Here is a 27,524-nt window from a genome sequence, read left to right as displayed (position 1 = left end):
TCTTCTCTGCTGAATATCCCAGGAGAAGAAAAGATCTTTTGAGGGCAGTATTTTAAACCTATATGTGATGCAGAATGAAAATTTCCTTGTATAAAAGCTAAAGGAGGATATAAAATGCTCAAAGAGAGAGAGACTGGTGCTGCCACTTTGTTAGTTCTGGGATATATTGCTTGGCTCCCATTCATGAATAATTTTCTGTGAAACCTGTGTCTGAGTAAGTCCCCTTGTGCTTTAAATGTCAGCAGCTCTGGAGCCAACACCTGGCTTGAAACAGGTACCCCGCACCTACAAGATGGTTTGGAAAGCAGAGCAGTGTGGATTGGCTTTTGAAAGCCATGGAGATTCTTCCAGGAGCAGCAGCCTGGGGCCACCTGCCCCAGACATGGATCTCACCAGTCCACAGGGGTTTTCTGTTCCAGGAATGMGTGTCACTCCCAGTGCCAGCTGCCAGCAGGCACTCTGAGTGTGACTGACAGCCTTGGACAACACACACAAACACTCTGCTCCCAGGGGCTCTCCCCAAGATGGAGGAAATCCCACTGCTCCCAGCAATTCACAAATGAAAAGCAGACCGGTTTCTTCAAATATTATTTATTCCTGAAAGTGTACAGCCAGAATATAAAAATATTCCTTGGTGAAAACAAACCAGAAAAGGGTAGGAAATGAAGGTCAAAGGAAAAGCATTTCAATGTTCCAAGGGAAGAAGCCTCCTGAGACAGAGCTTGGAGACTCCTCAAGTTTGGAAGTTAAGGTCAGATTTCTGTATCACAGAACCTTCCTAGAGCAGGTCCAAAAGTTCACTCTCTCATTGTGACTCATAACCTGATGGAATGGGTTTCTAGTTTGCTCTCTTTGAGAACCCAATTACTTCAAGTGCATCACACCAGTAAATGAAATCAGTGCAGTGCTTTATTTATTATTAGGCATTTGTTTTTCTTTATTGTGACTACATTATAGCTGCCACAAATACTCCAWGCAGCTGAATTAAAACAACACACTTTCTTGAATATTTCCAATCTCTCTAAGCCTTGGCATTTTTCATGTTCTCCAATACTTGGATTTTTCTGACTAATGAACTCTTCCAATTGCTGGAAAATATTGAATGCAATTAGTACTTCAATGCACAGCCTCAATGTACGCCGTGCCTAGCAGCTGAGCACTGTAAAAGAGCCCAGTGCTTGGCAGAAGAACTAGAAATCCAGAAGATAAAAGGGAGATTTATGCACACTCCCACCAAGGCCTAATGCAGAATTTAATTGGCAAGGTTAGCAATAAAGGGGCTGCAGAGAGAGYCACCGAGGTTATGGCCCCAGCATAACTCACAAAGCAGGGACAAGTTATGATTGCCAGGCTAAAAAATGAGAAATTCATTTGGTTCCTCACCTCACACTCCCCCAGCTAGGCTGCACAATGTGATCAAGCCACTCTTTTCCTTTGCTCCTCTCAGTGCAGTTTTATCTYTTCAAGGGGAGATACAAATCACTCCCTCCAAGCCTTGTGCAATTTCATCCAGCCTCTGGCRGCACTCCTCCCGCAGCTGCTCCAGCTCTCTCTGCAGGCTGGCCTCTCTCATCTGCAGCTCTCTGATCACCTCRGTAGCACTGACAGCTGAAACAGCCTCCTTGGATCCACACTGACCAAAGCCCATTTTGGTGGCGGGATGTTTGTTTCTCAGCACCAACCTGCACGAACCGTGCATTGCATTTTTCTTTGGAGCATGAAAGCATGTCAGATCTCGCAGTTTTTGTTCAACACTTTCCTGTATCTTTCTAGCAGTGGCAGAGAACCCCTCTTTCTGTAGTTCTTCTCTTGCTGTCACCTGTGGAGAAAAAGAACAGGAGGGGAGGAGTGGAGTACATTTCTGTGAGACAAATCCTCCCCCCAGGAAACAACAAACACAAAACGTCATGTTTGGACTAGGACGTACCAAAGAGAAGAGCCAACTGTGAGTGTAAACTAAAGCGTGTGGCAGTGAAAACTGAATGAAGCTAACATGTGCCTTCTGTCAGGCTGCAGCCTCAGGAACCAGAAAGCTGCCTGGAGCTTCAGTCAGCCCCTCCAGTGATGACTTACACACAARGCATGCTTCTCTCTTACTGGGGAGGGGGTGCTTTGGCTTCAGAGACCCAGCAGAGCGACCTTCATCCCTGCCGTGCTTTAAGCCCCCYGGTTGTCATAACAGATTAATTGCCTCCTGAATAAGAGCATTATTTCAGTTTGCAAATGCTTTCTGCACTTGGCAATGCCAAAAAGTATGGGTGACAACTGTAAGCCAGCAATGCCTTAATTCTCAATATGGGGTAACAATTAGGGAAAGGAAAATCATGGAGCAGAGACAAAGAAGTGGAGGCCAAGACYGAAATGAGTACCAGGCAGCACACTTTCACTGAAGAGAGACCCCAATAAAATAAAAGCTTTTCTTGTGACAGCATCACAGTCTGGATGATAAAAGCAATTGTATATACTGGGATTTCTCCAAAGCATTTGATTTAATGTTCTCTAACAATTTGATTTGAAGAACTTGCAAGATGGTAATTGCCTTGCCAGTTTTACTAGTGGATTAAATATGGATTCAGTGACTCATCTCAAAATGCACTTGTCAGTGGGGAAACATCTGTAAAAGAGGCACCCTGCTAAGGCCTTCAGGGAAATGGTTTTTTGGCCCAATGGGATTTTCTGTTCTGCTATGGCAAAAAGCTGCCAAATCAACTCAGTCAAAAAAGCAGCAAAGTTTCCAACAAGCAGTGCTGCCCCTGCAACCTGCACAAATCYCAGAGCTCTCCTGAGACTTGTGAGCAGTTCTGGAGTTCATGCCTCAGAAAAACACAGGGAAACAGACAGTAGGATTCACAGGCAGGTCACCCAGTGACCCACAGCCCAGAAAACAAACCTCAGAATATGAAATATGGAGAGCTTAAAATACTTCATGAAGATAGATAATTTGTTTTAGTTCCTAAAAGGAAGTGAAAAAAAAAAGTGGTAAAGATCAGACTTTGCTGACAAAGCCATAAGAAGATCAAATGGATGAAAATTYGAGCTAAGATATTCAGCTTCAGAGTAAGACATTGTTTCCTACTGTGAGGATAATGAACCATGAAATGCTTCACTGCAGCTCCAGGGATGAATCCTTTGGCCAAAGCTCAGCTCAGGTCAAGCGCAGTGCTAATGATACCCCTTCCAGCCTTGAAATTGCTCAGCAACCCCTCCCTTTCCTGCCCGTGGGTGAAGCTGAACAACTCCTCGGGGCTTTAAATCTGCAGATCTGCATTAAGATATCGGTACCTCACACATCAGAGCTTTGACAAGTTCCCTGTAAAGTCAGGGATATTTTGGCAGCTCTCTGAAGCACCAGAGATCAGGCAGAGCTCAAAGCAGCACCAGCTGCAAGGACAAGAGTCCTGAGGTAGCAAAGCACCTGCAGCATTTCCCACTGTCAAGCTACAGCTGCTCAGGGTCACACCAGCTGCTGTCTGTGAGACAAAAGGATTTTTCCCCCTGGATTAGTGGGGAAGGTTTTATTAGTGAAACAAGTTCAGAAGGATATAATATACAGGGGATCAGTCTACATTCCCTCACAGTGAAACGCTGCAGGTGCAAGGGCTGCAGTCACAGCTAAATTTTCCCACTGACACCAATTTCACCAGGGCTTCACTCACTCATCCCACATCTTCCTTCAGAATATCTTCATGAGTTTTGCAGCCAAGTAATTAATCCTCTCCATAGTCTTCTGATGAGTTATTCTCACCCCTCAGCCTCCGCTTAAAGAAGATTAAGAAAATCAATCAAATCAGAAAAGGAGTAAATTTCTCTGAATTTTTACTAACACATTAAAGGCTTTATCAATGCAGAACCATCTGTTAAAGGAGACCTCTGTTGATTAAGGCATTTGAACAGAGAATTGAAGCTGAGAGAAGTCTGTCTTTGTCCTTGTCCAAGAACCAGGGGTCCCTCTTTATCATAATCCCCAAGGAATCCCAGGGACATSTCTTGCTGTTGGCTGCAAGAATAACTGAGGTGCAATTCTCTAACACCACTTTAGAAAGAACAAAACTGGAAAAAATAAATTCAATGTTATCTGGTTTCCCCACAGCCAATGAATAAATGGAAAATGATGTTTGCACAAAGTGGATTTAACACTGGAATCCAGGATGGGAAAAATTTCCCGTTAGTTACAAACAACAACATCACTCAGCAAACAGAGCCCACAAAATGTTATTTATTTTTCACATTAAACTCGAGCAGAAACATAGTAGGGCTGTATAAAAGCATTCTTAATGAAACATAGGTTTTCATACTCTCCACCAGTCAAAACTGGAGAATTTTATTATCCATTAAGCAAGGCACATGATGGAGGAGCAGCATGCTCCTCTCAGCACTAAGTGCATTGAGCTCTAACTCACAGCAGTAGTAGGGACAGGAATTACTATAGGGAAGCAGGAGCAGCTGTAAGGACAACAGCCTTACAGTCAGGAAAACAGAAGAGTAACAAACCTAAATTAAAGTACCACAAGGGTATTGCTGTCTTCTATAAGAGGACCAGCATTTCCTGGGATAACATTTAATAAACYTAAGAGGGGAAATGAAAAAAAATAWCAATATTAAATAAGAGAACAAGTTCAGCAAAGGACTTTTTATCTCCTTTTATCAGYACAATCTGGAACTGGAAAGCTGACTCCAGTTCTGTTCTTGGAAGGCTCTGCAAACGTATGTATGGCCACAAATAGTCTTGTTGCAGTTTATAGATTTCAACTGCTAAAAATCTCCAAGGGTTACCTTCAAGCAATATCCTTTACTCTTCACATCCTGAATGCTTGTGAAAATACTCAATAATCTCCTCCTGTATGGTTAATTGATGCTCTTTAACAGCTTGCTGTCTCCCATTAGTCAGCACACAACGATTATTCTACTCTGCAAAACAATCTCAATAGACCACTTTGTATTAAACAAACATATTGCAAAAGATTAGGAGCTTCAGCATTTTGTGCCTGCCCGTTTCTATCCCACAGCTCTGCCTTTCAGCCTCAATCTACCAGCTGGAATTTGAATTCCCAATTAGGTGTGTAGSGCTGTCTGAAAACTGCTGCACATCCTCTCCAAATAAATACAACAGCATGATAATAATCTTTTCCACTTGTTCAGAACCATCCTCATCCCAAAGGGACCTGATGCACTTTGGGAAAATCCACTCCAAACACAGAGGGAATCAGCTGATGAAGAATCAGCATCTTCAAACTGACAAGTATCCTGCCCTGCAGTGGGTTGGGGTCTCCCTTCCTGCTCTTTATCTCACCACGTCACCGACTGTTCTTTGGGACAGGACTGTGGCCAAACAGACCTGAGTGCACCCAAATGTTTTCTTTAGATAGTTTCAGCTTCAAAAGGTATTAGGAACTAAAAGCTAATGGGAAAACCGTAGTAACTTTCATGTTCTAAGAAGAAGCCAATAAAACAGTGGAGTTGGAGGGAGCAGTACTGCACCTCGGATCAGACTGAAAAGGGACCAAAGTGGCAGCCAGCCTGCACTGCCCTCCCCAAACCTGGCACGGTGCAGAGTGGGCACGGATACTGCTGGAATATCCACAGGCAGGAATATGCAAAGRAATAAGCACTACAATAAAACAGATCTCTTCAACATTGGCTGGAGGATGGGCAGAGACAGGTGGCCTCYAGTCCCTGGCATGGTGGAATCAAGCCAGCAGGACATTCGTGGAAAGGATTTACCCTCTCCCTGGACATCACTGGGATGCTGTGTTTATAAAACCATTCAGGCTGGCATCTGATTGAGGAAAATGGCCAAGCCAAAACAAAAAAAACGGATGGGCTCAGTGCAGAGTTGGAAAGGGGAACATCCAAAGGGAAGCACATCCAAAAACCAGGCTGAGCAGGCAGCTTGGCTAATCCACTGTGGTGGATTAACTTCTGCACCAACACACAGAAGAGGCTTCAAGCCTGCAAASACCTGCACACACCATTAACTTCCCCAGCACCTCCTCAGCCCAGCCTCCTCTGAAATGTCTTCAACCAAAGACAGCTGTCCGAATGAAAAGGGCAGCCAGGATTATCCCAGCTATTTTCAGCCCTGGGAATCCTCTGACTTTGAGTAAATTTCATAACAATGAGTTCAGTGGCAAATCATGGCAAAGGTAAGTGTTGCATAGTTTGAGTAAGCTGCCTTCCAGTTTCTTTGCACGTTCCCCAGTTTTGAGGGCAGAACAGCATTACCCAGATTCACCTCCCCTGGATGTGTGACAATTTGCCATGTGGACAGACCCAGTCTTTCCCATCTTGTGAWGCTCTGCTTCCACCACCTGCTTAGATGCCTTACACATTCAGCTCACCTGATCCCTCCTCAAAGAAGAGACCTTCCAGCCCCTCAGCTCCCTCACATTTGCCTGCACCTTTCTGGTAATGAGCTTCCCTGAGCTCTGTGTTTCATTCCATAGGGCTTGGAAATATGTCAGAGAGGCTGGTCTTGCATTTTTAATAACTCAATAATAAAAAGTGCAGTAAAAAWTATGCACAAATTGGTTCTTCTTCTGCTATAAAGCAAGCTGAATGTAAACTTATCCTGAGAGAATGTTACCAACACGCAAGACATCCCAAAGAGATGCTAAGAGATCYAGATAACCGCATCATGTTACTTAAATCATTTCCAGTAATGGCCTAGCAAAAGTGACAATCTCCCAAATGCTGGAAGTCAACATTTCAGCTTGTTAAAACTTCACATGGCAACCTGAAAGCCTCAGAGAGCAAATGAATGCTCTGCCTTGCAGTTGCATCCTTGAAGGAAGCCGCTAACTAGAGATGGAGGTTTAAAAAGCAGCAGCAAGGAAAGGTCCAAACACTTATTCCCAGGAAGAGGAGGGGGAATCATAGGAGCATTTCCATTTTATGATTGCATTGTTGCCAGCTTCCAAGAAGGAACAGCAAACCAAATGGTTGGAGTTTCTTTTGATGTGGATGATAAAGACCAGAATTGTGTCATTGCTTTTAAATCAAAATCTCTTCGTATTATTCTAGGAGCTTTGCAGAAACAAATGGAACAGTACTGTTCAGAAAAACACACTACCCAAACCTAGAAATGGCACATTTTCTGTCCCCAGTCCTATCTGTCCATTCCTCTCCTCATATTTCTCTTTTGAACAGRGAGAGATCCCATATGCATAGAGGGTGAAATACAAATTATCCTTGCCAAGCTGTACAGATACTACAAACTGTGATGACTGCCTTTGCCAGAAACACAATGAGCCTGGGAGCCTCCTTTGTGCTCCCAGACACAAGGAACAAACAGAAAAAAAATCTCAGATCTTGTCTTTTGGGGCTGGGGAGTGAAAGGAAATTAGGAAATATAAACAGACACAATATCCAAGCCACCAAGTCATGCTCCTTTGCCATCAGGGCATCATAACCCAACCCATTTCATAAACTCTGAAAACACCCAACAGCATTTGACTTGCAGAATTTTGTACTCCTAAAGGGTGCTCATTTCCGACTTTTATTTTAAAGCTGTCACCCCTAAGAAAGCCCCTGTACCTGGGGAGTTGAAAAGGATGAAGTGAAATATTACATGCTTGGAAATACAGGATTAATGCAAGGTCAGACTGCAGGAATAGAAGAGACCTGCCAGGCCAGTCAGTGCACTCACCACCTTGGCTCCAAAGAGCTCTCCAGCACATCACAACATTTCAACCATGGGTTCACCAGCCTGGAGGAGCTGCCCAGAGCTCTCCATGTAAACTGAGCAGACCMTGATTCAACAGACAAGCATCAATTTTAGATAAAGATTTAGAAGAAAAAAATAAAAGCGGGATAAGCACAGAGATATTGGCACCACTCAGAGGCTTTGGGCATGGATGCTGTGCAGAAATCCTGACAGCTGGGCACYGGAAACCAGGAATGGCAAATTAACACTGGTTTAGAGCTTTCAGTTTCCAGAGTGGAATCCAAATCAGTCCAGGGGCTGAACCTTGCAAGCACTTGTCCTTCATCAGTACAAACACTTTATAAAGGATCATTATTTATACCTTGTATTCCTTACAGTTTAGTGGTTTTTCCACCACCACCCCCAAGAAATGCCTTGCAGAGCTGCAATCCCACCTGACAGTCTATCTGGGATACAGAAAACAGGATAAAGAAGGATTTGCAGTCTACCTTTAACAAAGTCCTCCTTTTCGGCACCAGAAAAAGAGCACCAAGTACAAAAGAAAAGAGTAAAAGSAAATAATGAGCAAGACTATCAATAAYATAGTGGAGGAGGAGCAGAAGAGAGAAGAGAAGAAATACCTGTAAATATTACAAAAAAGSAGAATACAACCAATACAGTCACAGGGATCCCACATACCCACCTACAACCCCTTTGTGTTCCTATRGAAGGATTTCCTCACTGTACAACCTGCATTCTGTACCTTGCTGCACACAGAGCAGCRCTGAAAAACAGCACACAAGAAGATGCCCAAGCAGAGTTTGTCTCAAACATGRTCAGAGATAGCAGGAACTGAACATGCAAGCACTGTTTCTCCTTGTACAGAAGAGAAATCAATAACCCAAGAGGTCTGTGTGACCCCAAAGACATTACCAAAAAAAAAAAAGCATTTTTTTTCACACATAAGTAGGGTGAGGGCTTTACCCTTCTTTACCAATAAACAATAATTTGGCTGGGGCACCAGTTTCTTATAACAGAAATGTTTGCCCTTTTTTTTTTTTAAACAGTGATGGTTAAGGGTATGACAAATGCTTTCCTCCCCTGGCTGTAGACAGTGACCCATTCAGCCTCAGAGGAGCAGAGAAAGGCACTATTTCAAGGGATGCTGTGAATGCATAATTGATAGAGAATTCAATCCTGCAGCTCCTACTGATGGGAAAAATTATAGAGCAGGGGGGTCAGGACCCTGCAGAGCCCATGAAGTTCAAACATTTGCCGAGAAGGAAAATCAGGCCCCCAACCTTCAGAAAACAATCTAAAGGCATTTGCTGCTTATATACAAAAGCCCACAAGTTAAAGCAAAAGCAATATCTGAAATCAGCTGTTCTGGAAACACTACAGCACTGAGTAAGCAGGTGTTTTACTCTAAAAAATACCTTCCCCTAATTTCAAATTCATGYCTTATAGTAACTTGTCCAAATGTAATTTCAAGCCTCTAAGAAAGTTACAGAGTTAGTACTGCAGCTCTATAAACCTTGTCTCATTGAATCAAGCTTCTCTGCTGCCAGCTTTCAAGGGTTTTAATTTTCTGCTGCAATTTCTACGCATTCAAGACTAACCAGTTTAAAACGCTAGAAACCATCACKTTCTATTTTAATAGCTGAAGACTTCCCACACTGTCCTGCCTAAATGAGGTTCCTTTTTTCTCGTGAGATCCTTGATTGTACACAAAAAGACTTGAAACAGCCCATTTAATGCCAGTGCTCATGCATTTGTGGATTAAAGTCATATAAACTGTTTGAATAGTCTAATCTATCACAAAGCACAGGCTACAGTCTCTCACCTGGTAATTTCTGCAATGTTCTGCTACATTTCAGTAAACTACAGGGTCTCTTCTAGAAACATGTAGTTTTGGGTTTCTAAACACAGTCTCCAGCAGATCAAAATACTACCCTATCACTGCACTACCTCAGCAGTGAAATACAGTCATGGTTAAAAACACACCCCTGTTCAGCAAGTTCCACCTCAGCCMCTGGGTCTGCTTTTACCACCTTTCACCTAAAGCCTAATACACTCAAAATCCCACTTCTGCCAAGGAATTTGCAGAACATGGTCCAGCTATGAGCTTTGCCTTAGTTAAATTACAATTTTCTCACTTCTCCAAAAGCCAGACCAAATGAATTCCTTTATTACGCTTCCCTTAACCCTTTCCAACCTTTCAACCCCTTCCCAGCTGTAATGGTAGTGTAAGTGGTTCCAACACATTTCATTAAACTCTGAATTGTGATGTATATGTTATCTGTCATTCAATGGCCAGTGGCAGATAGCAACACTTAGTTGCTAATAACCCTACACCTTTTCCATGACCCATTACCCTCTACTTCCTAAGGCCATAAAATGGAAAGGTTTGCATATATCCAAAAAACCTAACTGACTTGAGGTACATGAATTAGTACTTCTTATTAAACCCACCCCCCAGAAACAGTAAGAAATTTAAATAATTTCTTTTGGTTTAACAGTGACTGCAGCAGCTAAAGCAAAATTTCACCTTAACATAGTGTCTTATTTGGAACACTCATTATTAGTTCAGAATGAGGAAAAATCTGAGGACTTTGGAAATGGTGGTGAACAAATGAAAGGGGTGATCCCAAAGTAATATTAATGGGGGCATCATTTGTACCATAAACTATGAAGATATTTTAGAAGGGCTGTAAAGCTGAGMTACAGCAACTGACAGAAGATGTAATTATACAAGCAGCTGCATTCCAAATTTTGCCGGGATCTGCAATTTCCTGCAATTAGAGAGGAATGTATGCATCTCCAATCTTATGCATTTTAAAGYAAGACATCCACTTTCAGAATGCTGGCTCCTGGTGCACCTATTGTCATTCCAAAACAACCTGAYAGGGAAGCCAGGGAGAAGCTGGTTACCTATCTTATCTAGGAATAGCTCTTATAACTAAAAATATAGTTTTAATACTCAGACACCCATCTGAGAAGAGCTGCCACAGCCTGGCAGGGCACTGCTGCTCCCTGCTTCAATTAAACATCAGATACCACAAAGCACTTCCCAAACCTTCAGCTCAACACCCACAGTGTTCTCCCATGGAAAGATGGTGAGGAAGTACAGGAATGGAAAGTCAGATGCTAATTAAACCATTTGACTCAGATAATTTCATAACAAGCAGTGACCTGATCTTGTTGGGATGGATAATGTATTTCTGCTGGGTTTGTTTGGTTTGTTTTGGGAGCTTTTGGCTTTGGTTTTTCTTTAAGATAATCCAATGGGTCTGTACTTAAGACTTATGTCTCTACATTTGTTGATGGGAGTCAGAAAAGTCAATTTAGCTTAAGATAAAGGAAAAGAATATAGGATTAAGAAGAGAGGAGAGAACAACGTTAATATTTTACAGTGTCTTTACCAGAAAAATACWAATACCCCTCCAACTATCAGTACAAAAGCACATAACTGATAAAAGCATTGCCTGTGTGCTGAGCCTACAAATAACTGTGACACAAGCAACGGGAAATGAATCCTCAGACCTGAGAGCAGCTGAACTCTGTGAGAGCAGCACAGGGAGCAGCCCATGTGCCAGAGCTGCTCAGGGTCAGGGATGCACCCAGCTCTCCTCCAACCATGGAGCTGCCCTGGATCCACCCCTGAAGAAATGCAAAGAGGCAGCTCCTCCAAGGATAGCTTGGATGGATCCCTAAARGACACACCTGGCTGTGTGTTCAGTCTAAGCTGAAAGCCTCATGAGATACATCACTCCTCTAGAGAGTTAGAAAAAGTATCCTGGCTCAGGGGAGACCTAATCCTCTCTACAACCACCTGAAAGAAAGTTGTAGCCAGGTGGGGATCAGCCTCTTCTCCCAGGTAACAAGCAATAAGATAAGAGGAAACAGCCCCAAGCTGTGCCAAGGGAGGTCTAGGTTGGATATMAGGAAAAATGTCTTCATAGAAGGGGTTGTCAAACACTGGAACAGGTGCTCAGGGAAGTGGCTGAGTCACCATGCCCAAGGGATTTAAAAGACAGGTCGATGTGGCACTAAGTGACATCGTTTAATGGTGGATGTGGCAATGTGACTCAATGATCTTAGCAAGTTTGTCCAATCTAAGTGATTCTATGATTCCATGATCCCGCTCTGTAATATTTTCTGTACTCTCTGTTTCTGATCTTATGGCCTATGTAATTTGCTTCCCAGTGGTTAACTTTGAGGAGAACAACTGAACTCAAAGAAAAAAACAAATAGGAATCAAAAATGTAATTATACCCCTGCAGCAACTCTGCAGATCTGGACAAGGMCAGATCTTAAAATAATAAATGGCCTTCAAATAAATTTCTGCATCACCTCTGTTCACCTGAAGAAGATGCCAGCACAAAAAGAGCAGACATGAAACTTCAGCAAGAGCATCCAAGCTGGCCAGAATCCCTGTGCTCTGGAGCCAGGAGCTCATCTAAACCTCTTCAGCTCCTTCCCAAGAAAATATGCAAGCCTGCCACTCGGGACARTCTCTGCTCTGAGGAAGCAGGACAGCTCCAAGCAGGATCATCAAACTTGAGGACTCTTTATCAGCAACTGCAAGGAGACACAGTCCAGACTTGTGAAAGCCCCMTATGCCACACAATCCTGAATGCACACCACGGGAAATAAGAGAAAATCCCCTATTTTCTTCTCCAAATTAGAAATGTTCAGCATTTTACAGTAATTAAAAATGTTCCATTCTACCATTCCAGCCTTTTATAATGCATTTCTTTTTAACTACAGTTTTATCTCCAGACTTTCCCAAATCCTTGAATTCAATTAGAAGATCACACAATTTAAAGTAGGAATAGGCACATACTGAAACTATATGATAGGAAAACCAGAATGTGTCASTGTAAGTAATTTAGACACTTGCAAAAAGGCTGTGGTGCTACTCTGAAAAAGACCCTGACAACTACAAATTGCAAAGGAAGGCAACAGACAAGTATTGCTTTGGATAATAAATTGCTCACTTACTTTTCAATTTGTTCTACCAAACTTTTATCTTGGGCAGTGGAGACAAACACTGATGATAGATCATCTCAGATCTAAGTGGCCTGCAGAGGCTTGGAGGGTCCCACTTTGTTTTTAGAAGGCTTTTATCACTGYGAAACATGAAAGTAGCCACTTGAGAAAAGAGTGCTGCTTGTGCCTCGCACTTCCCTATATTATCCTGCTTCAATAAAATGGGACATGAAATTGAAATTCAAGCAATGGGGTCCTTGTACAGACAGCCAACAAAAGGAATGTTGATACAAACTACTCCTAAAATACAGAAATGAGAGGCAGGTCTTACTACCTAGTCATACAAAATTTTCAGAAAAGGGTTTTTCTAATCCAAGAATTACAAATAAAAACAAAACAAAACAAAACAAAACAAAAAAAAAGCAACCCATGACTTTCAGGGAGTTTCTTCACCCCGAACTTTTTGGTTTTCAGTTAGAAAATACTCTCTTGTCCCTTCCAGGGGCTTCGCATGATCACTGCAGAACGTTCCTCAGTACCCAGCCCTGCAGCTCTTCTCCCTGCTTTTGTGGAAGTCAGGAGCAGCACATCCAGAGCAGTAAAGGTCATTCCAGCAACACAGCCTATCCACAACTATGGCACGAAGAAAATTAACTTTTAACTCCCAGGTGGAGGTTTTCTACAGAAAACATTTTCAGAGTTTCAGTGCAGGCATTTTCTAAAGCCACTACTCTTCAAATGCATTTAGTGGGTCTATTATCTCACAATCTGAGAGTRAGTAGCTGCTGTGGGTGGATGTGAAGCTGCTTGAATGATCCCTGTGACTCTAACAACTGTTAAAGGCCAGGCCCTACAGCCAGCCTGCAAAGGGGGACAATCAAACAGCTCTTAAGGCTCAGAAAGAGCCAGTAAAAYGAAGAAAAATTGTGAGTTCCGAGCTCAGAAAGGTACTAAGGCTTTATTTAGATGCATTTCTGGCTGGAGAGAAGATATGTGACAACACTAAATTACAGATTTACTTTTATGTCATCTCTTCTACAAGCACAAGGGACAAAGACAGAAACAAGGTGGATACTTTTTTCTCTTATGATCAAGCACCCTTKATTTCAGGCAGACAACTCAGAGAGAACAAGGCCAAGGTCTCAAGAAAAAAGGAAACAAAGCTTAAGCTTTGAATGCATGAATGCAAAGAGTGCTTTTAAAAGCACCTCTGTCACAAAAAAAAAAAATACCCAAGCACTGCTGCAAAGCATTCAGCGACCCCACCTCCTGCTGGCAGACGGGGAACCCATCCCCACAGTCTGCCCAGAGCTGCAAACCAAGCCAGGTACCTCCTGGAAGTTATTGCCCCCAAAACCCACTGTGAAAGGTTCAGTAAAACACACTAATAGAATTTCAGGTAGAGCTATCTAAAGCACAGCCTCTGGCTGTGGTGTTTAACAAGGCTTCTGTCAGCCAGAATTAGCTCTGACCCCAAGGTGCTGCCCTTGTGGAGGACAGCRGTGTTGGAGTGGCTCACCACTTGCAGGACAGCCTCAAAATCCAGCAATCTCGTGGTTGCTGATACCTCAAATCCCACCCATCAGCCTCCAGGCTTTGCAAAAGAGAAAGGTGATGCTGGGACCTGTGCTTCCATATCTTGTGCATCTGAGCCCTGCAGACATTCCCAGTCCTCATCCTTGTTTTATTGTGTGCTTTAACTGTGAGAACCTAAGTGCTACACTTATTTCTTAAAAATGCACTAAAACATTTACAGTGGCTACAAAACACATTCTCTCATTGCAATGGGGTTTTTTTACACTTCATCGTTAAATAAAGCTCATCTAAAATTTATTGGAGTATAATTCTCCAGCTGCATTTATTACATGTTTCATTGCCTTGGTCAGTATCCAACATTTTCATAAATAATGCAAGTAAAATATTAACACTGGTTATTTATTATACTTCAACTGATCCTGTCACCTGAGCAAACATTCTTCATTTTGGCAAAGGAAGGGAAAGCAGCCTCTTCTGGGAAATAAGAAAAACTTTAACCCACGCTTACTTCAATCCCCAGAGTTCTGCACACAAAACAGGAGACAGCACTCAAGTTTTTAATGCTCCTCTCCTCCCTGAGGAGCTGCAGTCTTTCAGCATACATAAGCCCCATGAAAAATGTCAGGCTAGGTAATTTATTTTCAGTTGCAGTCTTTGTGTGTGTTTGAAATCAGTTTGCTGATTTAGCCACTGGTACACAGAGTGCCTCTGTGTCTCACACAGCTCGGCACTCATTCAGCAATCTGCACAGCAAGTTGCATCTGCAAACGAAGAATAAATACTTATCTTTCCAACCCTTTGTATGCTGCAAGCTTCACACTGACTATTCAAGTCTGGCCAGCCTACACAGAGTTCTCAGAAGCAAGCAAGGGTCTTTCAAAAAAATTTCCCAACTCTGCTTATGTGCAGTAACTTTGCACATGCAGGCCAGCCCCAAACCAGGGTAACTGGGGACTTCAGGTCTAAACCAGATTTTAGATCTTGCTGTCAAAAGGAGAACTAGATGCATAGGCATGATTCCTTTTCTCCTTCCATCACAAGAGAGCACACTGCCTTCCATGAACAATCACTTGGATCTCTGCAGGCACTTAGCAGAAACAAGCAGCCTCGGATCTCCTGCTAGGAATATTGATGAGTGACAAATAAACCAGTGCAAGAAAATACAAGAGCAAAGWGTGAATATAAAGATCAGGACTTACTTCCTACCATTTACAGCAGATTCATGTTTTCTAATAGCCTAAATCTGCTAGAGCCATGGCAATTCCACCAGCAGCAAATTTAATCCTACATTKAACTAAATAATAACTGCACATAAGAGCCAGTAGACTTGTCCCTCCTTGCCATCATCCTGTCCATGTCCTCCACTGCTCCCTTTGATGGATGTTTTGGTTGATCTCTGTGGGTTTCCTCCTCCTACCCAGGCATCTGGGCCCAGCCAACCATGCACTTCCAAAAGCTGCTCTTGTGGTCTTGCTAGTTCTTCAATTTCTTTTCGCATGAGGAGCTCCACTGACAGCTGCTCAGYGCTCCAGATGGAGGTTTGCAAATACAAAGTGGAACACAGAAGCGTTCTGGGACCAGGAAAGGGAATATGCTGACTGAGGAAATACACCAGCACTGAACCATTCCCTACMACTCCTCCACTTCCTCCACCCCAGACAGCATGGGTAATTAACTGCTCGCTACACTAACATCTTCATATTAGCAAAAAGCCCAGAGAACTAGAATAAACAGCAGCAACAGCAAAGAAGAAATGGGAACAGTGTGCTCACAAAAAAAAAAAACAAAAACAAACCAACAAAGAAAAAAGCTGGTTTTGACAGTCTCACAGAGTTCTTCAGTGAGAGCTCAGCTGTCTCTCTGCCACAAATCCCTGGTTTAAGGCAGCAGAAACACAACCCAGCCCTGCACCGGTGCAGGGAGGTTCTCAGCCCACCAGGAACCAGTCCAGCCCCACCAGTGCTCCTCACCATTCCCATGGTGCAGAAAGCAACAAGACTTTCTATTTCTCTAGCAGTGGCTACTAGTGACCCACAGCTCCTCAGCCCCTTTCCAATCATGATGAGGCATACAGAAAAACTTTGGAAGTGCATTTATCTAAGTAAGTAGGTAAAATTCAACTGAATCTTTGTAAGAAAAACAAAAAAACCCCAACCCYATCCCCAAGGATGGAGGACTACATCCCAACATCTGCATCTGGAACTGCTTCCCTATTCCAAATATTGAAGCCTTAAATCAAAATAAATCAAAAACCATCTAGTCTCTTATAAATGTAAGAACCTTAGAAGAAAGGTGTCTTTTAAAACTCTACAAGGTCTCTACCATTGTGCTGTGATGAGCTGGCAGTGGCAAAATGTTTAAGTGAACCACAGAACTCCTGGGAAGGAGTGAAACAGTCTCTGTGTCTCAGTCCCCACCATCTACACCTGATTGGGTGCCCAAGGCCATTCCTGCCACCTCTGCACCCTCTCCTGTGTCCAGAAAGAGAAAACAAAACAACCCTGTCCCATACAGCCCCTCCCCAACACACTGAATTCAAAGGGCATCTTTTCTGATATGGGGACTGCATCCAGCATCCTCCCATCCCTATCCACGAGAAAGGGCAAGGGTTTGGTAAGGTTAGGGATTACTGAATGGAGGGAAGGAGATGGATTAGGAGAAAAATACAGAAACAGAGACAAAAYGTAGGTTACAGTGCTCTTCCACTGTGATTAAGGAGGTCTGGTAAGGGTCAGGGATTACAGTCTCRCCTGGGTACTCAGACACACCACCAGTCAAGCACGCAAGCACAGCCACCAGTATTTCTGGGGAAAATTCCAGGAGAGAGCATGTTGTGGCTCAGAGTAATGGCTCTAAGCCTTTCTGGTCTGTGCCTCAGAGATGTATGCATGAGCAAGCTCCATCCCATCCTATTGCCATTTCAAAGGAGTCTGCCTTGCTTTGAAATGCAGGAGAACACAGAGGGTCCCAGGATACAATATCCCAAGTTTCAACAAAAGCTCCGAATGGTACAAGCATTTACACGATGGAAAGTGAAACAATTACCATTTGGAGTCAAATATTCTGCATGCCAGCCTGTGGATGCCAAATGTTTTAACATAGACTAAAAACAGATCCTCCCCCCTAGCAGAGGAGCAGGTAACAAAATATTCAGAAAGGAAAAAGCAAACAAACAAGTTCTCTTCTGGGATTAGGGGATTTCATCTTTTACAGTTAAGTTTGCTTCTGAGAGGAGAAATGTTCTTAAAGCTTAACCATTTCCCTCCCCTTTTTGATCATTTACACATCCCCAAAATGTCACCAAAGCAATGATTATTTGCCCAGTACTGCACAGAAAAGAGCAAAGCAAACAGAAAGCAAGCCCCATATTCAGATCACACCTCTGTCATGTGCCTTTTCTCCTCCAAGACACTRCTACCTGGAGATGGGTATAGTTCAAATGTCCTATTAATCAGGGTTTCACAAATCACCCAAATCCCATGGCAACATTCAAATGTCTTCTAGCGAATATCCCTGAAAGGTGAAATGATTTCAGGGTCATTCCAAGCACATAACCAGAACAGCTGGGGGTAGGCAGAAACAAACAAAAGAAAATAAGGAAATGAAATATGAAACAAAAGAAAATAGGCAAAATATGGTTCTTAATTTTAAGAGACTTAAGATTGATAGTTTTAACTACCAGAACTACAGTGTGCAGATGATTAAACTTGCAACAAATAGATTCATTGCCCCYGAAAGCACATCCTGAATCATAAGTAGTTATGTTTAGTGGTGCAAACCAGGCATYGTGGCACAGAAATGACTTTAACACATCTGAAATACCTCTACACGGTCCAAAATAAATCAATGAATCAACTGCAGACTTTCCTAAATGAAAGATACTTCAACAGGTTTTCAAGCCCAACCCACAGTCTTAGAGCAGGTCCAGTAATTTCCTCTAGGTTCACCCATCATGAAAACCAAGGAACATCAGAAGAATGGCAAAAAATGCTTCCTCCTGCTCCATTAATATTCCTATTCTCTTCTCATTCTCTCCTCATGCAAGAAGCCCAGTAAGTTTCCTTKGAAAGAAACCCTTTCACAACTTGGGTCATCACTGCATCCCCTCCCTGCTCCTTTCCAGCACAAACACCTTTTTTTTTTAATTTATGAATGGGACTAGCACTGCACATAGCGTTCCAGAAACAGATGGGAATATTTTAAGATTTGCTTTTCTCTGCTTCCCTAACACTTTTAGAATCCAGTTTACTATTTCTGACCACTGACCTTTCCACAGAGCTCATTCACATGCCATGACAATCCGAAGAAACACATGTAAAATTATGATGCTCCCTTCAGATGTGTGATCTTGTATTTATCTCCACGCAGTTTTATCTGACGTTTTACCACTTTATTACTCAGCACAAGGACCCTCAATAATCCTTTGCTGGTGTCCTTCACGTGCTTTTAGGGATTTAATATCCCCTCTCCAYGTGGGCACCTGGCCTGGGCAGCTCCCAGGGGCCAGAAGGCTCCTCCAGTGACCACCTCCACAAACCCATCCCAGCTGCCTCCTCCAGGCTTCCAGCTCTGCTGTTTGCTCAAGGGGAAGAGGGAAGATGGTCACGTGGGCAGTTTATTTTTGCTGAGAATCTTTTCAGGTTCTTCATCAAATACCATTTGCAAATGCAATGAAGCAGCATCAATCCAGCCGCCCCTGCCCACACGCTCACTGGTCCCTTCAGAGAGCTCCAAWGGATTTCAGAGCCATGATTCCTCTSTGCAGGAACTCTGCTGTCTCTTCCCCAGGATATCAYGTTTCATCGTGTGCCCTCAATTCTGCTGTTCAGAACAGTTTCTACCCAGTTGCCTGGCACAGACATCAGGCCTACTGGCAACAACAGACACAAACACTGTGCGGATTATCGGGTTCTTTGTGGAGTACAAGGTAGTGGACAGAAGAGCTGTAATAAACTGTGCTGTCCCTCAGCTGGGCATGCCTGTAAGAGCCAAGATAATTTCCAGATGTCTCGGTATTGCAAGATACAAYGTTAGCGATAACGACTTCAGCTACYGCTGTACTTTCTCTTTGTTTGATTAAAAAAATAATATAGAAGGAAAGATTTGATAAGCTTATTTCTCCAGGGAAAAGAAGGGGTCGGGAACATACAATTGATAGAGGAGCCTGCATTCAGCAAGCATCCTGGCTGTGGGAAAAAAAGACAGACCACAGGAAGAAAGCATCACGTAAGCAGCAACACTATGCAAAGCTTGGTATAAAGAGGATTGATGGAGAGTCATCTGACCCCAAGCATTCCAAAAAATGCTGTCATGTAGCATTACAAAACAATTCTGTTTCAGGGCATATGTAGAAGAGAAGGCATTTGTGGTAAACCAGCCTTTTAACAACACACTTAAGATGCACTCCATTTATCATAGTCACAAACTCGTATGACGTCCAGAGAATCTCGGAAACACTGGAACATGACCAACCATTATTCAAATCCAATCAATGCATCTATTTCAGGGAAGAAATCATCAGTTAAATATTTTTGGACCTAATCCCCAAATTTAAGTATTAAAAAAAGATCAGTGTGATATTATATAATACCTAACATCATATTTAACATATGCATATATATTGTTACAAGTAAGAGAAGTCAGAGCATGTCTTGCTTTAGAAATCACGCACTGGAAATTTTATTTTTAGAATTCAAGGTCTCAGCTGTCCCACAACAGTCATGTCCATTTTGCCCCAGAAAYAACCAAATCTGATGATTCTAGAGATCTGCCAAGTCCAGTACCCTATCACTGACAGTGATCGACAGTAAGTGCCTGGAGAAGACTCTAAGACAAATGTGAATTCATGGATATACTTCCTCAGAATATTCCCCCAGCCTGCAATGATTTGTTSTCCCACTAACTCAAAAGGTTGTAATTTGTTTCTGCATATTTTATAGCCTTTGATGGATTTCAACCTCCAAGAATACGTACAAGAGATTTCAAATCCATGTACACTGCTTATATCCACAGTGCCCTGTGGGAAGCAGTTTTGTACTCTGTGTGAAGCAGCAGCTCCTCTTACCTTCCCTATCCAACTGATCCTAATTAGTTCCTTATGCTTAAGGTGGAAGAGAGCAATTAGCTCTCCACACACTTTTTCCATGCCAGACGCCTTTTGAACTCTTGGGCAAATACTTCTGGATCTGACAAGCTGCCATTTTCCATTTTGTCAGCTGACCTATAATCCTATCTAACACTCCAATCTCAAACCACACATTCCCCTCCATCCCAAAAAGAAAAAAGTCAAACACCCTGGGCACAAAAACCTTCTCCTGAGTTAACACAGACACAAAGCAGTGATATAGCAATTTTGGTACTGCTCTGTCTGTCCCAACTGCTTTTTTTCACATTTTCTCCATCCACATGTATCCTAGATTCTCTGGTATCCTCTCCACTTGATGCCTGAAAAGAATCACTGTTTTTTCATGCCTGCATCTTCATTGCTCTCCTTGTGCCAACACATTGATACTCAGATTCACCTTCTACATCTACATTAAMATCTCCTTTATTTATGGCCCACCACCCGTTCCGGGTACTTCCCAGTGTCTCCCCATCCTTATACAGCAAATACCATGCACATTTCCTTCATATCACCTGCTTTCCTCCACAGCCAGCCTCCCACAGGCAGTCTGTTCTTCCATCAAATCTTATGCTCAGTCTCTTCCCTCACTTCACAGGTTTCAAATTCCTCTTATTCCTTCCCCCATCAGACATTTCAAAGACTCCTAATTCAATGAAAGATGACAAGCTCTGGCCTCTTTGCCTGTAAATACTTTTCTTTATTTTCTCACTGTAACCATTAATGCTGCTTTCAGCCTGCTGCATCCATCCCCTCTGGGGGCTGCCACGATTTCCTCCCCTTCTCTTTCTCTTCTCTCCTCTGCACTGCCTATCCTTTGAAGCCCTCCCTTCCAAAGAACACTTATTTTGTTTCAGCACACTGCCTCTCCGGGACAGATGCCTACTTTGTGTTTGAAAGAGCACTTGGCATGCTGTGGGCATAAACAGACAAGGAACTGCAGATCTGACACCGTGACTGCAGCAAGGTTGACACAGAGCAGCCACAGGGAGGCTGCCCTAGGATGGGCCATAGAGACAGASCTGAAAAATGCAGGATCCTAAAAATCTCTAGTGGTCGTGAGCTAGAGAACTGAACACCCCAAAGCTTACCTTCTCCCACCATGCAGCCTTTCGCTGAATGATCAGCTGATGCAGCTGGTCTTGGAGAGCCATTAGATCTCTGGATAATCTGTCCATTTGCCCAGTCAGGTTCTCAGCCCAGGGGCAGCAGGAGGTCACCTCTGGCAGCCTTCTTTTCTCTACACGAGCATCCTGGGACTTGCACATATTTCCCTCTTCAGCCATATCATCCAACACGGTTTCCTAAAAAAACACAATAAAAGTTACTTTTCAGCAGGAGCTAAAATGGCTCCCCCCATTCTCCTGGTAATTCATAGCTAGGAATTCACTGCTGCAATCTCAGTATACAGTTGCTCCACAATTTCAGAGATATTTTAGGAGAGAACCCCCTCAGTTCACTATAACATATTTCCAAGTTAACAGAAAACTTATGTTGCTAACCTAGCTTATTTTAGAAAGCACTGCACAGTCAGCTACTCTCCACTGCACTAAAGCACAAAGTAGCACTCATGAGATGGAAGTGATCAGCACTGCAGCAGCTCTAGATACGCACTTCCTTTCAAATTCTGAGGCTGGATGCACTTCTATGGCTTTTTGTAACAAAGGGATGAGCAGGAAAGAGGTACATGCTTACACTGTTCAGGAGAGCCCCACCTGCTCTAACACCCACAGGATCACTTGTGCCCAGGGAAAATTCCACAAGTTGAGCAACATAAAGAAATCCCTGCTCCAGACTGGGCAGGAGCTGGCAGCTCWGCTTGACCATGACCATCTAGCTGGTTTGATAATTAATTGTGCAATTGCCTTCTGAGATAGCAACTGTTATTTCAAACGCTCAAGGAAAAAAAAAAAAACAAAACGATACAAAAGCATTTAAACAAAACATTCAGAGTCCATCTATACACTCTGGTGCACACATTGTGCAGAAACACAGTTTTCAACCCAGAGTAGCACAGCATAGCTAAAGGACCCAGAGTATTAAATATTTATTTCCATACTGTTATCAAGAAGACATTCACTAGGAGAGGTCATAATCGCTTTTAAGGACATAATTTGCATTCAAAATTATCTTTAGCAATTGAAGAAGTAATTTAAGAACACTGGCAGGAAATTCAGCAGTTGAGCAGCGTGGTCTGTACTCGGGCAAGGAAAAACCAAGTGGATAATTACTGGCACAGCAGCAACACTGCTGGATGAGACGTCAGAGAGGCAGAAGTCACCAATGTCACACTGTTAAAAGTCAAGCACCATGTCACAAAGTATAAACACGAGTCTCAGTGATAGAAGAGTGCTGACTGTAATGCTGACATACAGGTGAGGCACTTGAAGTTAAACACAGACAAAGGGGAGGGAAAGTCCCTGAAGAGAGCAGCAACAAACATCAAAAGCTCGAATGAATGGCCTGCAAGGAGACATAAAGACATCAAAACTTCTGCTTAGCCTAGAAACAGGGACTGGGAAGGCAGTGACATGCAAACAGCCTTCACTTATATAAAAGATTGCTATAAAGAGGATGGGAATTTTTTTTTTTCTCCTCTTTTTCTCTTATCTCAGAAGGTAGGTTAAAAACTCTGGCTTAATTCACAGCGAAAGACTCTCAGGCTCATGCAAGAAAAAGCTTCATAAGACAGCTAAGAATGGCATAGGGCACTGGCAAACCTCCTTTCTAGGCAAGCATTGGCAGTGGGAATTGGCACAAAGCAGCACCGAGGGCAGCAGCTCCTGCTGACCCATGGTCTAGTTCATGAGAATGCAGACATGGTGGGGACATTGACAGGATAACAAACTGCATGGAAATAAAGCAAAGGACTTGGGGTTTGAGCATTCTTCTGTTCATGCCTTATTCTGAAATCCATTAGGTGACAGAATTGTAAAGTAACATTAAAATTTGGACAATGTTCTCAGGCACATGGTATGATTCTTTGGGCTGTCTTGTGCAGGGCCAGGAGATGGGCTCAATGATCCTCATGGATCCCTTCCAACTCAGGATGTTCTGTAATTACCAAAGTCATTCCAGTTCCTGCAGTGATGTCACGGTCTCTCATGTTCCTGCCCACCACCAGCAGSAAGAGCTGGCAGCAGCTATGCAAGAACCATCCCATCCATTGCAAGGCAAAACGTAAGTTTGGTAGAAAGAGGAAATTACTGTATTTCCAAAGCACATCTCATTCCCATACATCCTACTGCATCCAGAAACAATCACCATCATCAGTGAAACAAAAGAAAAAGGTAAATTCAACAATAGTTTAAAAAGATGTGCTGGTCAGTTGGGTTTGTTCAAGTATTTATTTAGGACTGAACTCTGGAAAGCAGGATAACACTCCCCACCTCTTCAACATGCCAAAGACAAGTGTTTTGGTGGATACACARAAATAATTGCAGTTATATTTTGCCTGTTGGGAGCCAGGCCCATGCTAGTATTGATGCTTTCCAAAAAATCTTAAGATAGTAAACATATAAAGCAAAAACCATTAGAGAACTAACGGCAATTGGAAGCACCCTTCAAGACAGGTGAGGTAATTTCACACTGCCCTTTGCCTTGCTTTTAATGTAGAAGAAGGCAAATGGGCAATTAGCAGCCAGCTCACTGATTCTCAAAATATTGTAAGCTCATACAGCTAATGTGGTGTGCTAAAGAATTATTTCAGCAACAGTGAATGGGCAAAAATCGTAGAGAGAAGTGAGATGGATGGCATCGTTTGCACTCACTTGAGAAATCCTAAGATGCACAGAGAAGGGCTTATTGATTTTCTTATGATCATTCAACACAGTTCAAGGGGAAATCAGCAATGTCAACACGCTATTTGGCTGGGAAAAAATGAAGTTGTTTTCAATATCAGCTGCCTGCAAATTTAGTTGTTCTCAAGACTGCAATAAAGCTTAGAGGCCCTCTTCTGAAAAGCCATTTAATTTTACAAAAAATGTGCAACTGCTAGGTTTAAAAACTATTAAAAAGATGAAGATCAGACCTTTTCATTTGTGTTAACTATATGAAATTCTGCCATTCTGCCCTGCAATTCCTCAACTTGGCTGGGTGAATCCTGCTGAAGAAAAGAAGAACGAAAGACAACTATGAAAACATTCCTCACTTCACCAAAGGCTTTTTTTCCCTTTTTCTCAAGTGCTGTTGAACAGTTGGTTTGTAACATTTAATTTTGTGGGAGTTAAAGGGCTTTGGAAGTAGTCAACTATGTTAAAGTCATGAAAGCACCCTTCAAAATCAGTTTGATTCATTACCATCCACTGCCAGTAAACTGGTTCCAGTTGCTTCCACTCCAGAAAGGCTTCCAGCTGCATGGTTTCAGACTCCAGGAGCTGGAATAGCTGCAAAGGAGACAAAGGAAAAKAAATCAGGAAACCCTGATCACTTGAGAACTAAATTAAATGTGTATCTGAAGTACAAAAAGATGTGAGTGGTACACGGGACAACACTGGGTGGCTGCACAAGAACATTGTGAAAACAGCTGGGGAAACATGATGTGAAACTCTTTTCCCAGCATCACTGACTTATCYCTCACCCCAAATGTACAAACTTCATCAGCTTTTCCACACACAAATGTGAGTTTCCATATTGATTTGAGGGATCAAAGAGACATAGATCTGATATACATGCTCAAGTGAACGACCATTTTCAAATCTCCTATGTTTCTCTGAAAGTAGTTTTCCHCCATCTATCCCTCCACTCTGAAATAGCATGGAAGAACTCACTCTAAAATGTTTTTTATAAACTAAATAAACTTTATCAACTTCTTATAAACGAAAATGTATTTTATAAACTGTCTGATCTGCTGCATGAGGAATCCCTCCCTTTGCCTGAGAGTGCTCAAAGGAGAGATGTTGCATTATAGCTACACAAATCTTTTTTTTTTTCCACAAATTTATACATGACACACATGTATGCACACACATATATGAAGAAGACATTCCAAGACTAAATATTTACAAATCAGTTTTTAAAAAAAGTTCTTGTACAGAGTAAGATGAACAAATTCGATACAAATCAGAGCTTACCAGCTTTAATAATTTTGGTTCTGAACATATATGTGAAATGAATAATTTTAACACCAATCTGACAGCAAAGGTAATTTTTCAATATGACTATAAAGAGTGTAGGGCCTTGAGGAAAACGCTAAGAGCTAGACCAGTACCAGCTAAATCTACCTTATASAGACAACTATCTTCTGCTAGCTTTGTTTGCTTTAGTTACTTAGTACATAACATAATTTAAGTAACTGCAAAACATCAGTTGACTTTGCAATTTTATTATGCAGATACAACTTGAAGATAGAGGAACCAAAGAAAGGAAACCACTTTACAAGAGTAACTGCTGGAAATTAGAAGCAGTTTGCTCTAAAATACTGCTGGATCCAGGATACAATTATTACACATTTGCTCGCACAACAGACACTTGGCATTACACTTAATGACTCTGCTAGTTTCAAACTCAGCTGGGATATAAAAGGTGGAAGAATGGGTTTCTGGCTCATTTTTTCTTTTCCTTTTCATAGGTACATCTAGAGCACAAATGGCTTACATTATGGAATACGAGGCTTGCAATAAAACCCAGCCAAAAAGTTGATTAAATATTCAGGCAACAGCGAAGTTCCTTGACTTTAAAGTAGCTTTGTAATGTGGTCACAAGCAGAGTGAGATTGCAGTATGAACATGTCTTATTACACTAAAGAGGGCTGAAGATTGGGATGGGGAGTTTTTCATTCTGAGCCTTCAAAAAAGAAGGCTATGATCTTAATAAAAACACAGTCATCATCTTTATTCTCACCAGAATGTTGGAAGCGCCATATGCCACTTGCTTTCACAGCACAACTGAAAGGATATGGTTCTGAAACTTCACCAAACCTCTAAAGGATCTTATGGGGTTAACTGACCTTAACAACAACCAAAGCTTCCTGAGCAGTCTCCTAATCTCAAACCCTCTGGGATCTTTTGCATTTGGGGAGTTTTGTGACCTTTATTTTTTTGAAAGTACTTCATTAGTTATACAAAACTTGAACAGCTTGTGTGAAAGCATTCCTCTGACTCACCTGCTTACAGCATCCTCCCTTTCACTAAGGTATTAACACCTCAGAAATATCAGGCCAGCAACTGTGTGCTAGATTGCTTCAGCCATCAATCAGTAATGGGATGATGACACCCATCACAAGAAGAGTTTCCAGCCTGGCTGGATACCCCATGGCAGCCTCAGGCAAGCCTGCAATAGCCAACATTTGAGTTTCTACCCTGAGGGACTTCAGGCACTGCTGCTGAATGCCAATATCCTCTGTCACCCTTTGCATTGGCCTTGCCAGGCTTTGATGTTATTGCAGCATGGAGAATAAAGCAGAACACAATAAAAAGCAATGTACTACAAACATCCTTGAGATACCTTAGCAAAAAACATACAAACAAATAAACGTTCAAGGCTGGGAAGGGATAATGGATTGTACGTCCACATGCCTTGAATGTGGTCAYGAGGACAGTCTCCACATGACCCTGGGGTGACAGGTTTTCATTCAGATATGCCTATACTTGGGAATGAACATCTCTTGTCAGGCAGCTTCCTTCCCCCAGCCTCATCCCTTGCACAAGCTTCTTATGAGCCCTTCTTGTTCTTTAACAAACTCTGTTTTCTCTGACTTTGAGGTCACAATGATACGTGTTTTCTTAGGTCACTCATCACAATCACACCAGAGCTGGTACTAAAGAAAAAAAATTGTACCTCTGCATTTCCCCCCAACACAGTACCTTTTCTTACTCATTTAGTACCAACAACAGTTCACATATATGYCATGAGCAGTTTCACTTCTGCTACTCCATGAACCTCTAAAAATGTAAAACAAATTCCCAACCTGTAACTAAAGCTGCCTGCCCATTTTCAGTGAACTAAGGACYCAGATACTGTCATGCCTCCTAACGAAATTTTAAGACTGAAGTCTGTAGAAGAGCATCAATTTTGTCTCATGAACAAAACGAAGCAGCAAGTCAAAAAAGCGCCTCATATGGGTATCTAAGTGATGCTTAAGGATAATGCCTGAAAATTGTGTTTCCCTCTATACAAAATTAAGACAACAAAATCCATTTCCTTCGTTCTTCTGGAGGAAGTTATTGCTGTAAAATATTTACAYTGAGAGAAGAAGTAATGACAAATTCAAATTGCTAATCTCTGCRGAGAGGC

General features: G+C 42.3%; 1 protein-coding gene across 1 annotated transcript in view; it reads right to left on the bottom strand.

Annotated features, from left to right (window-relative positions):
• Window positions 1-1,005: 1,005 nt before the first annotated feature.
• TEDC1 (tubulin epsilon and delta complex 1) overlaps window positions 1,006-27,524 on the bottom strand; it is a 67,137-nt gene continuing 40,618 nt past the window's right edge. Inside the window, exons 6-8 of the mRNA XM_057372816.1 lie at window positions 24,590-24,676; window positions 21,383-21,595; window positions 1,006-1,819 (exon numbers count right to left, since the gene is read on the bottom strand). Of these exons, the coding sequence (XP_057228799.1) occupies window positions 1,463-1,819; window positions 21,383-21,595; window positions 24,590-24,676 (657 nt within the window). The 3' untranslated portion in view covers window positions 1,006-1,462. The remainder of the gene's footprint in view (window positions 1,820-21,382; window positions 21,596-24,589; window positions 24,677-27,524) is intronic.

The sequence above is a fragment of the Malurus melanocephalus genome, unplaced genomic scaffold (assembly GCF_030028575.1).
Source record: "Malurus melanocephalus ecotype Western Australia unplaced genomic scaffold, MMel_1.1 scaffold_178, whole genome shotgun sequence".
In the NCBI taxonomy this organism is placed as follows: Eukaryota; Metazoa; Chordata; class Aves; order Passeriformes; family Maluridae; genus Malurus; species Malurus melanocephalus.
The sequence above is the reverse complement of the archived record's forward strand: the minus strand, read 5'-3'. Positions and strand labels throughout refer to the sequence as shown.